This window comes from Vanessa tameamea, chromosome 17, assembly GCF_037043105.1.
Source record: "Vanessa tameamea isolate UH-Manoa-2023 chromosome 17, ilVanTame1 primary haplotype, whole genome shotgun sequence".
Taxonomy (NCBI): Eukaryota; Metazoa; Arthropoda; class Insecta; order Lepidoptera; family Nymphalidae; genus Vanessa; species Vanessa tameamea.
In genome coordinates this window covers 11,419,247-11,434,445 of record NC_087325.1, presented here as the reverse complement: position 1 = coordinate 11,434,445, position 15,199 = coordinate 11,419,247, and the positions used below count along the sequence as shown (strand labels likewise).

General features: G+C 36.2%; 2 protein-coding genes across 3 annotated transcripts in view; one reads left to right on the top strand and one right to left on the bottom strand.

Moving 5' to 3' along the window:
- The window catches only part of Dgo (diego), a 73,977-nt gene extending 64,950 nt beyond the window's left edge, over positions 1 to 9,027 (top strand). The window contains exons 3-5 of one of the 2 annotated variants that reach the window (XM_026645200.2): positions 5,201 to 5,299; positions 5,902 to 6,096; positions 6,255 to 9,027. In XM_026645200.2, the coding sequence (XP_026500985.2) occupies positions 5,201 to 5,299; positions 5,902 to 6,096; positions 6,255 to 8,918 (2,958 nt within the window). In that variant the 3' untranslated portion in view covers positions 8,919 to 9,027. Of the gene's footprint in view, positions 1 to 5,200; positions 5,303 to 5,901; positions 6,097 to 6,254 lie in introns of both variants that reach the window. The other variant, XM_026645199.2, reaches the window with a different exon arrangement.
- Positions 9,028 to 9,914: 887 nt separating this feature from the next.
- Positions 9,915 to 15,056, bottom strand: LOC113404334 (mitochondrial tRNA methylthiotransferase CDK5RAP1). The gene is made up of 7 exons (XM_026645201.2): positions 14,416 to 15,056; positions 13,736 to 13,886; positions 12,977 to 13,191; positions 12,774 to 12,904; positions 11,857 to 12,013; positions 10,969 to 11,096; positions 9,915 to 10,394 (listed from the first exon to the last, which is right to left on the bottom strand). Exons 1-7 carry the CDS (start codon positions 14,948 to 14,950, stop codon positions 10,005 to 10,007), a joined length of 1,707 nt encoding a protein of 568 aa, XP_026500986.2. The 5' UTR covers positions 14,951 to 15,056; the 3' UTR covers positions 9,915 to 10,004.
- Between the last annotated feature and the right edge of the window lie 143 nt (positions 15,057 to 15,199).

The following is a 15,199-nucleotide window of genomic DNA, read 5'->3' as shown; positions in this document are numbered from 1 at the left end:
CTTCCTTTATTTGAACTACTGCGCTCATATTCTTAATGGATCTTTGTTCCTCGTTAGTTATAAAATCACTGAATTTATATGTTTTGTACTCATTAATCTCTTTGAGCCATGATGGGCCAAACCACCATAAATTGAGATCCTTCAAGTCTTTGGTTTGAATTCCTCTTGATGCACAATCAGCAGGATTCTCATTTGAGTTAACATGATTCCATTGGTCTCTATTTAGAATCGTCAATAATTCTGACACTCTATTGCTGACGAACGTCGTCCAACGACTTGGTTCGCCGGTTATCCATGCTAACACTATGGTGGAATCGGACCAAGCTCGTAATCGTTCCTTTGGAATGTTAAGAACTTGCGACACTTCAAACATTAATTGAGCTGCAAGAAGAGCTGCACATAGTTCAAGACGTGGGATGGATATTTCTTTCTCCACTGGGGCAACTCTAGTTTTTGCCGTGATTAGATGAACGCTAACATTGCCTATTTCATCTTTACTTTTCATGTAAACTGCAGCAGCATAGGCAGCTTGCGAAGCATCTGCAAATGCGTGAAGTTCTACGTAATAGTCACGTTTTACTTGCAACCATCTTGGAATCATTATGCCTTGTACGTTAACCAAATCACGTCGAAACGCTAGCCACTCTTTTAACAAGTCTGGTGTGAGATTATCATCCCAAGCTAAACCAGACTTCCACAACTTCTGCATGTAAATTTTGGCTGTAATAATGACAGGCGCAATCCATCCCAATGGATCGTACAATCTTGCGATATCTGATAATACCTTCCTTTTCGTTACGGGCATATCTGCTTCAGGTAAATGATGCAAGTATTCAAAATTATCTGTATTTTTATTCCAACATATACCTAGAACTTTAATCATATTATTTTCTTTAAAAATCACAGCTTGATCTGATCTTATTTTATCTGCTTTGATGTGATTAAGTAACTTCTCGCTATTTGTGCACCACTTTTGTAGACAAAAGCCTCCAGCATTCATCAATCTGTTCATTTGATCATAGATCTCAATAATCTCAAATTCATTATCACCGCCCGTTAGTAAGTCATCCATATAAAAATCTTGCAAAGTTATCTTGGCTGCTATTGGGTACTTGGACTTCTCATCTAGTGCTAATTGTTGTAGACATTTTACAGCTAAATATGGTGCGCATGAGGTACCAAATGTGAGTCTTACATGTTTATAGGTTTCTATGGGCTTGTTCGGATCAAATCTCCACAAAATTCTCAGACAATCTGAATCATCACTATGTACACGAATCTGCCTGTACATTTGTACAATATCAGCTACAATACAGTATGGATGAAGTCTCCATCTCATTAAAATATGCCTAAGATCTTGTTGAAGCTTAGGACCTATGATAAAGCAGCTATTCAATGAAACGTTGTTAGATCCTTTACAAGAAGCGTCAAAAACACATCGAACCTTGGTAGTTTCTTTGTCTTCTCTTACAACAGCGTGATGTGGAAGATAAAATACTCTAGAGTTCGTTTCTGGATTCGAGACCTTAATCAAATGACCTTGAATTATGTAATCTTCTATCACCTTTTTATAATCATCATATAAAGCTGAATTTTTTATTAGTTTTCTTTCTAGTAGTTTAAATCTTCTTAGTGCGATTTCTTTTGTTTCACCTTTAAAACACTGTGGATCTTCTTCCTTAAATGGTAACCTTACTATGTACCGTCCTTCATCATCTCTTTTTGTTGTTTTTTCAAAAAACTCTTCACAAATTGTCTCGTCTCTTGTCATTTTCTTAACTATATTCTCTGGTCCTCTTTCTATCTCCCAAAATTTGGTTAAGAGTTGGTCCTCTTCCAATTGTAGATGGAGATTGATAATCCTATTAGATTTATTAGTCTTATGAATACGTCCTGATAAGATCCAACCTAATTGCGTGTTCTGTGCAATAAGGCCACCCTTAGATGGATGTTTCTTAAGACCCTCTAAGATGATTTCGCTAAGAATGTCAACGCCCAAAATAATATCAACTCTGTTTGGCTCTCCGAATTGCGGATCTGCCAGTGATAAATTCTCAATTTCTGGCCAGTCCGTGATTGAAGTTGTATTATTTGGTAAGAAGGAAGTCAATGTACTCAAGACAAATGCTTCAACTGGCATTGTAAAAGAATGATATCGTGACTCTAGTATAAATGAAACCGAACTCTTTGTACGTGTCTTCCCGTCTCCTACTCCTGTTATAAGGCCATTTACTGATGTACGTTCAAGACCCAGAGCTTGAACAGTAGCTTCGTTGATAAATGATGCCTCAGAACCTTGATCTATAAGAGCACGTGCAAATTGATAATAGCCAGTTTTCGCTTTAATTTTGACCACTGCTGTAGCCAATAATACTTCTCTGCGTGTCTCCTGTGTAAAGTGAGTTGATATCTTAGTTTCCGTTTCTGTTGCGATGCTAAGCTCCTTCGACTCGCAAGGAGATGATTCTTGTTTTCGTTCAATATGCAACAAAGAGTGATGACGTTTTCCACAACGTCGACAGCAGGTTGATTGGCGACAAAACTTAACTGCATGATTATGTCCCAAACAATTAAAACACAATCTCTTTGCTTGCACAAACTCAGTTCTTTCTTCAGGAGATTTATTTGCAAATTGCTTGCATTGATATAGTATGTGTGATCCAGAACACATAGTGCAGGTATTTGTACGTGAAATAGGTCCATTTTTTTCATAAGTAGAATGAAATGATTTCTGCTTGATTAGTTGTTTTGATGGATTTATCATCTCTAATGTTCTAAAGCGTGTTTCTAGAAATTGTGATAAATCTTTCCACGTCGGTAAGGCATCTGACTCAGTCTGACTAACATGCACTTCCCATTGTTTACGAGATTCTTGATCTAACTTGGATACAACTAAATAATTAATGAATAAGTCCCAATTTTCAATGTTTACACCTAAGTTGCTCAGAGATTTCAGGCACGCTGAAGTGGTATCCAAAAGTTGTTTTAAATTAACCGCCGAATCAGTAATTACATTTTTTTGATAAAATAGCTTCTTCATAATCTCATTGGTATTGTATCTGAAATTATTGTAGCGCTTGACCAACATTTTCCACGCTTCACCATAATTAATTTCTGTAGTTGATAAATTTTTTAAAAGGTTTGCAGGTTCTCCCAAAAGACTGCTCTTTAGATAATGCAGCTTTTGCACTCCACTTAAACTTCCGTTTTCATGGATGAGTGATACGAAGAGATCATAAAAAGTTTGCCATTCATCATAACCACCTGAAAATGTTGGTAAATTGATCTGCGGCAATCGTACTTCATACATGTTCGTCGGCTGATTTGAAGGATTTTTCTTTGAAATTGATGACGTTATTTGCTCAAGATCTTCTTTTAACTTCACTTTGAATTCGAAATAAATTTCATCATATTTATCAAAGATCTCATTTCTAAAGTAACTTAATTTTATTTTATCCGCAACTGTCACTTTAGAAACTATTTCTAAATGTTGATCAAAGAAAATTGGATATAATTTCTCTATATGTTCAAGCTTCGATTCTATATATGGCCGTGTAATTCTTTCCCTTGGTGATTTTTTATAATTTCGAAAAGCTTTCTGTAAATTTTCTAATTGATCTTCTTGTTTTAAAATCGTAGACTCCATTTTATAGTTTGATTTACTAAACTGTCAACGAACTCATATTTTGAAATCTTGAAATTACATATATAATTTAGTCTTTTAATTAATAAGAATAACACATTTCTTTAAATCCGTATATATATCGCGAATATTTGAAGTCTCAGTTGAACACAATTTATTTTTAAGTCTTTCGGAATTACACAATTATTATTTTTTCTAAGTCCCACAATTTCACAGATTATTATTCTTAGTCTTTTATCGCACTTTTTTTTTAACATAGGTTCAGTTTTCCACTCAACACACGATGTTCTAAGTCCATAATATATCTTCCTCCTCAATCCTGAATATCTCCCGGGTTTCGGCACCAGAATGTCAACACTGCACTATTATACTGATCACACTATTCACTAGATAAATTAAACTTCCATGTTCTTGAATAACTCATTTTATTGACTCGCATACAATATTAATATGTAAATCATTTGTACAAAACATCAGCGCGATTTAAAAGACTAGTAATTCCATCTATACAATTTTATGAGAAATAAAACTAATTGACATAAATGACACAAAATATTTTAGACAATAACACAAATGCTTTAGCTACTTACATTGATATCAGAGTAGTGTATGTGATGTTCTCCAATATTTATAATTTATTATTATTATTAAAATAAAAAACCAATGAAAATTCCATGTTAGTGCGAAACGACACGTCTTTTTATTAATACGTCGATAGTTTTGTCACATTAATTAATAATTATAGACATATTAAAAAAATGTTTATTCTGATCTACATTCATTTCATTCGCTTTTGATCTTATTGCTCTCCTTTAACGTTCCGTGCGCACCATTTATTTGCGCGCGCTTTTTGTTTTATTATCTGTGATAGACACTAAGTCTTGTTTCACGTTACGAGCATTTAACGTTACAACACAAAAAAAACCGTTATGAAATACATATTCACGTGTTTAAAACGAGCGGTAGAAAATTTTTATTTTACTGCAAATCGCAAACATAAATTATTAAAACAATTCGAAAAGCTTTCGCCAATCGATCAACTGTTTAAGAACGCCATTTTGTTTTCTACTAACAACAACATCGTATTAATGACATTTCGTAACGTTTACTCAGCTATGCAATAATTACGCAAGGTGTCGTTATATGAAGGACAAAAAACTAATAAAAAATTGTTATAACCTTTTCTAAATACATATATATATAACATTTTTGTACATATTTGATAAGGCGGTAAAGTTAAGAATATTTTGTAATGAGCCACCTGCCCGTTTATCACCTACACCATAAAAAATAGCTCTTCTATATTATATTACATTCAATTTTATATATACATATATACCACTTTAATTTTACTTCAAGTTCCGATCTACGTCTACTATTAAAACACAATTTTTTTGTGAATTCGAGAAACTAATCACGTCAATTTAATCTGAGTTATTTTTTTTTACTCCTCCTGTGGTAGGAAAAGGGCTAAAAAATCGTTTATTAAAATAATTCAACTTTTAAGCAAAAAGTTGTACACAATAAACTAATAAATAATTTCGTCGTGTTTCACAGAATGGATGCAGCGCGTTACAACGTGCCGCAGCGGACGGGCACGTGGACGTCGTGCGTGTTCTTCTGGAAAATGGTGGAGATCCCAACAAACAGGATAATGTGGTAAGTCTACCTTATTTATATGGTGTATCGATTTTATATAAAATATTTGGATTCATAAGCGAGCATGCCTTGCAATGGATGCTTTTTTATTTTTAAATCGGAATGTATGTTTAGTATCTATAATATATATATTATTAACAAACACGCTTAAAACTCCAGAGTTATTAAACAAAATTAATTAACATAAACTTAATTTATATAATTATTATTATGATGAACAGGAGATATAATATCTTTTACATTTGCTAAATTATCAAAAAAATATATTTTTGTCTTTCTTTGTCGACTATTAAGATTTACAATACTTCGTAAAACAAAAATGTCTATTATATCTCAGTAAAATAAGTCTATCGTAATTAAGGATTTTTTTTCATTCCACTTCCCAATAAGGGGATAATTGGACCGTGTTGTGCGAAAATGTACCGACTATAAGCACTTATAAAGAGGAAATCTCTTTTATAGTGCAGTAACCCTGCTTAATTATGTAATATTATTTACAAAATTATAATGTTTTTTAAAGACATTTCATATCATATCTTTGATTTTCTTTTTAAATTTTAACAACTTTTAGTTTAACTTTTACATCTTCTACCACATAGCACGGCAACACTGCGGCGCACGAGGCGGCATGGAAGGGTTACTCTCGCACGGTAGCGCTGCTGGCGCGCCGCGGGGAGCTGGGCGCGCGCAACGCGGCTGGCTTCGTTCCGCTGCACCTCGCCACGCAGAACGGGCACAACCAGTCCGCCAGGGAGATCCTGCTGGCGGGCGCACCGCCGGACTTGCAGAACAACGTGAGATTCATAATATATTCTTGTTTATTAATTAATATAAATTAAAGGATTATGTGAAATAAAAATAACTCTTAAAAATAGGTTCATAATTGCCTATAAAGTTTGTCAGATATGAATAAACATTAGAAACTTCTAAGAATACATTTCTCACGTTACAGTATGGTGACACATCTCTCCATACCGCGGCACGTTACGGCCACGCTGGAGTCACTCGTATCCTCATCTCCGCACAATGCCGCGTGTCCGAGCAAAACAAAAACGGAGACACCGCCCTACACATAGCCGCAGCCATGGGCAGGAGAAAACTAACTCGAATACTCCTCGAGGCCGGCTGCGACAAATCTCTGAGAAACCACCAGGGCGAAACCGCTAGAGACATCGCTGCAAGAAAAGGGCTAGAAGAAATCATCAACATCCTTAACACGCCTGTAGCGAAGCAGCCCAAAAAGAAAGAGAGGCATAGAGACAAAAGTAAAGAAAGGACAATTGATGAACCGGATGATGCGAAGAAAAGGGACAAGAGTAAGGATAAAAAGAAAAAGAACGTTCACTTTGAGAACCCGGCACAAGTTCATTGGTCTCCATACGGCTGTCATTACTACCCGGATCCTAAATATTTCCCGAAGCCGAAGTTAAGCTCGTTACCCACCGAACCGTTAAAAAAAGGCGAGCAGTACTATTTGGACTTAGCGGGTAATATCAAAAAAGGTCCAATCGGAGCTGGGTATACGTGTTACTGTGCACCGTTTTTCAGGCATATGGAGGAAAAGCTGAATGAAGACAAGAAAGATTTGAAACGCCATATAGATAGAGCTCATGAGAAATTAGATCAAAAAGTGACAGATTTGGAAATGAAAACTCAAGGACAGATATCTGAATTGACTAGATTTGTAGCTGCAGAAAGAGCTATGTGCAAAGAAAGACATAAACACCTGGAGCAGTGGTTGACAAGAGGCATGATGTTCAGAGCGTCGGAGAGGGTTAAAAAATTAGATTTCAGTCCAAAAGGTTCTGTAGATATTCCACCGATAAAAAGGACACGAAGTTTAGAACTCTTAGATGCAAATAACGAAGAATGGAATGATGTTAATAGAATTATTCAGAGTTTTAACGAAAATGTAGAACAATGTGAAAGTATTGCCAAAGACCTGGATCAAAAACCAACTTCTAAGAGCTCAGATGGCCTTGACAGTAGATCACCACCCAGTCCAAGACGGAAGCATTTACTGAAAAATTCAAAAAGTAGTGATCAATTAGACGCAGGATCTAGTGCATGCTCCAGATCTCCTTACAACCTAACACCGTATGCAAATTGCAATCAAGACTTATCTCATAATATTACAGCGGAAATACACGTCAAATCAAACAAAGTTTCACTTTCACAATCACCGGTATCAGACGTGCCAATTTATAATGACAGATACATTGCCCCTTGTCGACAATCTGCCACAATTTCGCCGAGTAGCAGCAATAGATATTCGGAATACAAAGCTAATGATCCTGATGACGATCCCAAATTAAATCAGCCATCGGAAACCCGTAATGAAACTACATGGAAAAGTCAGGTATTACAGAGGACTGCCGATGACATCCGCAAAAGGGTGATTCTCGAAAAAGAAATGGCGGATGTGTTATCAAGACATACAAAGACATTGGACATATCTCAAGATGGATACATAAAATTTCCAAAACAACCCGATTATCGAGAAGAAAGTAACGTTGAAAAAGAACCTCGTAAATCGGTGCAAGAGCTAGTAGCACAAGTAGAACATCAACAGAGGTGCACTTCACCAGAACGTCTGCCCTTACAAAGAAAAGTTATTGAAAAAGAGATATCAATGCAAGTTGCTCAGCCGAGTGTCTTAAAAATGCCTCAACAACCAATGCGACCGGCACCTGTATTGAAAGAAAAACCACCGAAATCCAAAAGATTTAGCCTACATAACCTCATACCATTCCCAACGAGAAAGACTTTCCAAACCCCACCCAAGGAAAATGGGAACAACTCGGAAAGTAGCGACGATGAAGACAATCCAATTAGAAGTACAAATCAACCAGGTCCCATGAGAAACACTAACCTACTCCAAACTCTACCTCTACCGAACTACGAGACTATGTCTACAAATTCTCAATCACCAGCTCCTCAAGCACAACCTCAAAGTTATCCGCATGACGTTAGGATGATTCCAAAAGACGCTTATTTCCACGACATATCAAACAGGCCTGTACACCATCAGATGCCTTACAGAGATATCGAAAATGGACTACCGTATCCACAATATCCTTGTAAGAATCAGTACGAGTACAGCGAACCCGGAGTGCAACAAAATCAAGTCCAAGGTCGAAATAGAAATCCTATATACCATCACCAGACCGGAGTCTTCAACGCAATGATGCAAGATCATATAATGCGGGAAATAGAACGGATACCACATTGTTACAGTGACCATTTAGATCAGAATACAGAGGTGGAGATTGCTAATCAGAATGATCACTTTCGCGGTAATTACTACGATAACCGTCCGCCAATGTACCCAGGATTCAGAGGAAATACACATGGTTTGAGAAAACCAGCACCAGATCATAACTTATTGCATAGCCGTCTTCAATCTCTGGCCATAAATACACATTTGACGGAAACTCAAAGTCAAACTGACAGAGAGTCACATAACGATTCTGGATACAGCACAAAAGTTTATGGCAGTTCACAAGGACCGTCTCCAAGTCTATCTGGTCACGTGGATGACAACTTATCAGGGCAGCGAATTAGCGTTCTGCCTAATAAAGATGGCGGACAACTGGGTGCTTCGAGCTTAGTCTGAAAGACAAAATTATATACGTAATATTAAAGTCTGAGCCGACCGGCCATATTAAAAAACATATTTGTTTTTTTTTAATATCAAAAAATCTAAATTCGACAATTTTTATTGCACGCGAACATTCTAATTTGTGACATATACTAATACATATAATGAAATTGAAAAATAATAATTACTTAATAAAAGTAACTTTTTTAAATATTATTTTAACTAAAGTACAAATTTTAATTAGAAACGAGAGATGCCATGTTTCACAATAATTTGTTAAGTTAATTAATGTAATAAGTAGGTGTAGTGACTTATACGTTTTGTAAAAAAAATATGTAAAATAATTATTGTTTTGTACGTAATTCAGTCAATTTTTTTCTCGAATTTCAAAAGAATTTGAACAATTTATAGTCTAAATCACTTATACTGTATTGTCAAGATATCTATAAAAAATAACCGTAATCAAAGTATGCGAATAAAAGCTAAAACTAAGAATTTTATGTTATCATTTATTTTTATAGATTTTGTAATTTGTGCAGATTCTCTTGAAATTGACGATAACTATTTTAAGTGTTTGGATTTTGTGTATACTTATATTTATTATATTATCTGTGAATGTTTGTACTGATTTTATTTTAATAAATGCACTCTGAGTGACACGTCTGTACATTTTGTTTTTTTACTAATCTCTATTTTGAAATTAGAACACGCGTCATTTTTAAAGAACGACATTTCGAAAATTTACTAATTAACAGATGAAATACGATTCTATATTTTCGAAAGTCTGACGATATTTTTAAGAGTACACAGACAGCAATAGTTGAATTAAGCACAAAATCGTCAATGACCTACCCGCGCTCCATACTATGCAATGAGTACATAAATACTGCCAAAACATGAAATCACATTGCTAATATGATTTAAGTTGATTCTGAGTGTTGAAATATCATTGCCTAAATTAAATATTACATTTTTAACTACAACAGGGTGAACATGCATTAAAAATAAACATTGTTGCTCTTAATCATTTATTTACAGTTCAATAAAAATATGTACAGGATATTGATTAAAGAAACCTTAAAAACAGCCATATAATGTTTATTATATTCTTAAAGCAGCTCTCTCCCCCCAACTGTATTCCTTATAAAACTCCCTAATAGTCGTGTGATAAAGTGGCACGCCTGTTAGAACCGAGCACCTCGCTGAAACGATTCTGACCCCGACATAGTCCCCCGGCTGCGCACGCCTCATGCCTTCCTCCGAGGGTATTTCGGTCTGATCGAACACTACTTTTATGTAGAATTCATTCCTACCCATTATCTGCCCCGTTTTTGGTACAACGCCTTCAACTAGAACTAGGTGAACGTTTCCTATTTCCGCGTCGTTCAATTTTTGACATTTCCGCCTGTATAGTTCAATCATTCGACTGTGTCTCTCTTTTTTTACAGACTCCGGTACGTCGTCTTTATAACGCCGATACGCTGTTGTTTTCTGAAAATATAAACGTCACGGTAGTTTTATTGATATCGATTTTAGGTACCGATGATTATGGCTAAGGCGCCCATTCTTGACGGATATTATCTTACTGCAAAAAAGTTGAACGATTGTACTCCGTATTTAATTTATCTTTAATAAAAATCACGAAACTTCGAAATAGATGGTCTTTGGGTAAGTTTATTATTAAGGACCACCGACAAAAATATGAAGTAAACATGTGAAATGTTGGCATAAGAAAAATGCCTTCAAGACATACCCCAAAGGTGATCCAATAATTGTTTCACTTGAAAAAATAATAAATTTTTATTGACCTGACCTAGGATTTTAACCCACCCTGGATTAGAGTTTACAGTTCCAATTTGATTTTAATAATATCATAACAACGTTACATTTTGACGTCCTTATCTACGTTTCAAAAAAAGTTAAATAGGCAACTCAATTGGTCGTTACTTCTGATTTTTAAAGTCAGTCTACATTCAACATTTACTTAGCCACTTGTGACTGTATCCTGACAGGCAAAGTTAAAATACCCGTATTGGATTATTAACCAATATACCAAAACAGTTACCTCTCTCATGCTGTAAGGGAAAAGGAACGCGACGTTGTATTCGACAATGTCCATCAAGGAGAGCGTTTCTTCGAACTCTTCATCCGTTTCGCCGCAGAACCCGCAGATCATGTCCGTGGACAAGCCGACTGACAATAAACAATAGATTTTAAACATTAGTTACATTATGTGAACCTATTTTAAATGCCGGACAGAACCTTCGAAATTAACCTGATACCGGAGAACCGGTTTATGTGAACCCACCGAAATTTATATAACGTCTTCTTTGAAACAGATCAGAGAGGACACGGGGTCGTTTTCGTTACGCATACGCTGCTCCTCCCGTGTTAACTTCATGAAGTCCATATTTTTTGCACTGATAATTTAACTATGACATTCGTCAGCACAAGTCAATGAAGTTTGAGCTGCAACAACTGACTGTATAGCTACGTGGAGTGGGGTATCGTGTTCAAATATTTAAAATAAAGCGTTTCGGTCGTATGCATCGGACTAAGGCTTCGTCAAAGATTTTCGTAGTATATGAGTGACTGGTACATTTTCTTATCACCTTTTGACATCTAATCCGATGGGAGTGCAATCGAAACGACCTGAGATCAACAGGTATATGGAAGGAAAGTCGTGCCCAATGCGCTTCTCAGGACAGGGAGCGTTATGCCACAGCGCAATGAAAAACTATTAGAGAGCCAACGAACACGTCGAGACATGTCAATCGTGTGCGGTGCGCGGCGAGAGGGTGGCGGGACCGGCACTAAGCCGCCACACACTCGCTTCGTACATGCCGTTGTGATTGAAAATCTAAATTTACGAGACGAGCTCATTGTGTTATTTAGTTGTGATTTACCTACTTTGTAATTTTTTGGACTTTTGCTCATAATATCGGATGCGTACCGCCGGGGACGGCGGCGCGCACGCGCTGCACGAGGCGCAGGTAGGCGGCGCGCCCGTACCCGCGGCGCATGCGCGCCAGCACCGCGCTGCTGCCCGCCTGCGCCGGCAGGTGCACGCTCTTGCACACGTTGGCGCGCTCGCGCACCAGCCGCAGCACCTGCCGCCACACCCTACACTACACTACAGCGCCGCGACAGTGAAACCTGCCACTGGATCAGTAATATCTGACCAAGACTGTGAAATATTTATATATATATATATCAAAAGGGTATATTGTCATCATGAGGGTGTATTCACCGAGCGTATATGAACTGTAGATGTTTGTATATTGGCCTAAACATAGTGGACCGGTTCGTGGAACACTCGGGAACAGAACCGCAAAGTTGAGCTTCATGGAAAACTCGCGCAGTCGAATATGGACTTTTATATGTTATCAAAATAGGTGCCTGTCGTTCAGGTTGCCCAGCGTATTGTACAAAATGGACAACTACACAAATTTAGGCCAATTATATTGAAACTGGACGTAGCTCATCGTATTTTTGATCTGCTACCTTACTACTTATATTTCTACGAGATGTAAAAGCTGAATTTATATCTACAGAATTACCGTTATATGAAAATATAAAGATCAAAAAACCAACACCATTAATTTACATCAGGGACATAACATCTTAGCTCTCGGGGTGGGTGGCATGTTAACGATTTAAAAAATGGTTAATATCTAATAAAATGTATATAGACCGTGATGACCACGTGGCGTCTTGTGACCCAATTACGACGCCACCTACCTATCTTTGGCAAAAAAAAACACAGTTTTAAAGGTATGTCCTCTTGCGAATGACTAATTAGTAATGAGGAATGACTGCATGTATCCAGTATGGCTGTACACTTACAGTATATACACGAATCTAACTTACCTCATCGGGAAAATCTTTGGGATGTGCGGCGGTAAATCTTATTCTCATTTCTGGATCAACGGAAGACACTTTATCTAATAAATCCGCAAACCTGAGCCCTCCTTTCTTGTTTTTATACACTGTTTTGAACCCTGACAAAATAATACATGTTTTTGATATAAATGGAACACTGTTTTACTTTAAGTTTACTTTAATTTTTTTACCTTCAGCTAAGTGAGTATCAAATTTCTCAGTAGGTTGAGTGACGTCCCTGTAACTGTTCACATTCTGTCCCAGTAGGGTGACCTCCTTCACTCCACTCTCGGATAGATGCCGCACTTCGTCCACTATAGAGGACACAGGACGCGAACGCTCCCGTCCGCGAGTGAACGGCACAATGCAGTAAGTGCACATATTGTCACAGCCACGCATTATTGAGCTGAAATATATAACAATATTCATAATATAAAAATACATATAGATTCTAAATATATAGAGCCCCTTAAAGTCGAAATTTCTAAATATGTTATGAAAGACATAAATGAAAATGAAAAATAAACCTAGATCCATATAACAACTTTCTAGATATAATCAATTTGACAAATCATTACTAATACGTATTACATATGCGTGAGTAACTCTGTCCGCCCCAAATGCATCCACATTCCCCTAATCAAATCCTAAACAAGACTTTAAAAATGTGCACCTACATTTACGTTCACTACATTCTATTTACTTTGAAAAACACTTATTTATACATACAAATGTAAAATAAATAAAAAAGCTTGTAAAACTACTATTTCTTTAAAGCCTGGGGCCTCATTCAGCTTTACTGCCCTGGGCCTCTGACAGGCTCAGTCCGCCACTGCATAGGCTTACTTTTAAAATTTGTTGGTTTGTGTACTATAGGTATAGTTGTGTAAATTTCGTGCTAGAAAAGCTGCAAGGGCAGCTTGTGATTTTATAAGTACAGACCAACATACATAAAAGCAGAAATGTTATTTTGATTCAATCTAACGGGTACAACGTCCGCATAGGTTTCATCTAAGGACAAGAGCACATTGACTGCTGTCTGTCCGCTCTCAGTCAATGCTAACAAGCGCGGTAGATCTCTGTAACTGTCTGGTCCGGCAACTAAAAATAAAAAAAAAAAAAATTAAATTGGATATAAATATAGTAATATGTGTTTTATTATAAATTGAGATGTAATAATCAAGAACTGCCTATGGTACACAATATAGTTAAGCTATAAGCAAATTGCATAGTATAAAAAAATCTATGGTTTGTTTAATATTTAAGTTGGCTTTTAAAAGCACTTTGGGATCAACTTTTTACAGAATTATATTGAATAAGCTACCACTGGTATGTAGATTCTAACTAGAAGAACTCAGTCTACCGATAAACTCATTTGTTACTACCATCCAACATTTAAAATACAAAGTTTTGTTAGTAAAACACAATTATGTACAATATATTCTGCCTGAAAGTGAATAAGTATTAGTTCCACCTTTCTTACAGGCTATATTATCTGGTGTTGAATAATATGCTTTATTTATTAAAGTTTTTTGTTTAATCTATATTCTTTATTCAGTACTTAATTATATTTTGCAGTTTATGAATTCTTGCAATAATCAAACAATAATATCGGAATAGAGAATCGTACCCACATCCACAGCCTTTTCTTTTTCAATTAACTTTTCCTTCAATCTCTCTGCCATACAACCCAAAATCCCAATCTTCACAGGATTGTTTCGATTTTTTGATAAGGCACGTCTGTTTTTGAAACCCCTCAAATGGTCTAAGCGGTGCCATATCTTATTCTCAGCTCCCTCTCTGATCGCACAAGTCATAACTAGAAATATATCCGCTTCCTCTTCTACTTCGGTTTTCTCAAATCCTTCATTTTTTAATATAGACCAGACGATTTCAGTGTCGTTCAAATTCATTTGACAACCGTAAACATCAAAATAAACCCTTCGTTTTGAAGTATTCTGAATGTTATCCGGCAAATATGGTATATGAGGTGGATGTGTAATCACTTCTGGAACTTCACTTGAATTTACAATAAATTCTTTTAATCCAGGGCCCTGTTTTAACTTATTTTTTAAAGTGCTAAGTGGTGCATTTGATTTGCACCGACATTTATATGATGCCCGAACGTATCTCAAAAGTCGCATTCCATTTTGCAAAAAGAACATTGTGGTTTGTGTATTAAAATAAATATGAAAGTATACTTGTGCCTTTTATTCTATAACAAATAGTACAAAATGTAGTAATCAAAATAACCTAAAAATAAAACCATAACATCTGACATTGACACTTGACAGTTGATACAAAAATCGTAACATTATGTCATAAGTGTAAATCTCACCGCATAATCTTCTTTTATATAAAACTAATTTTATTTATTTTTTTACTTACTTACATTACTTTCACACATGTGTTGA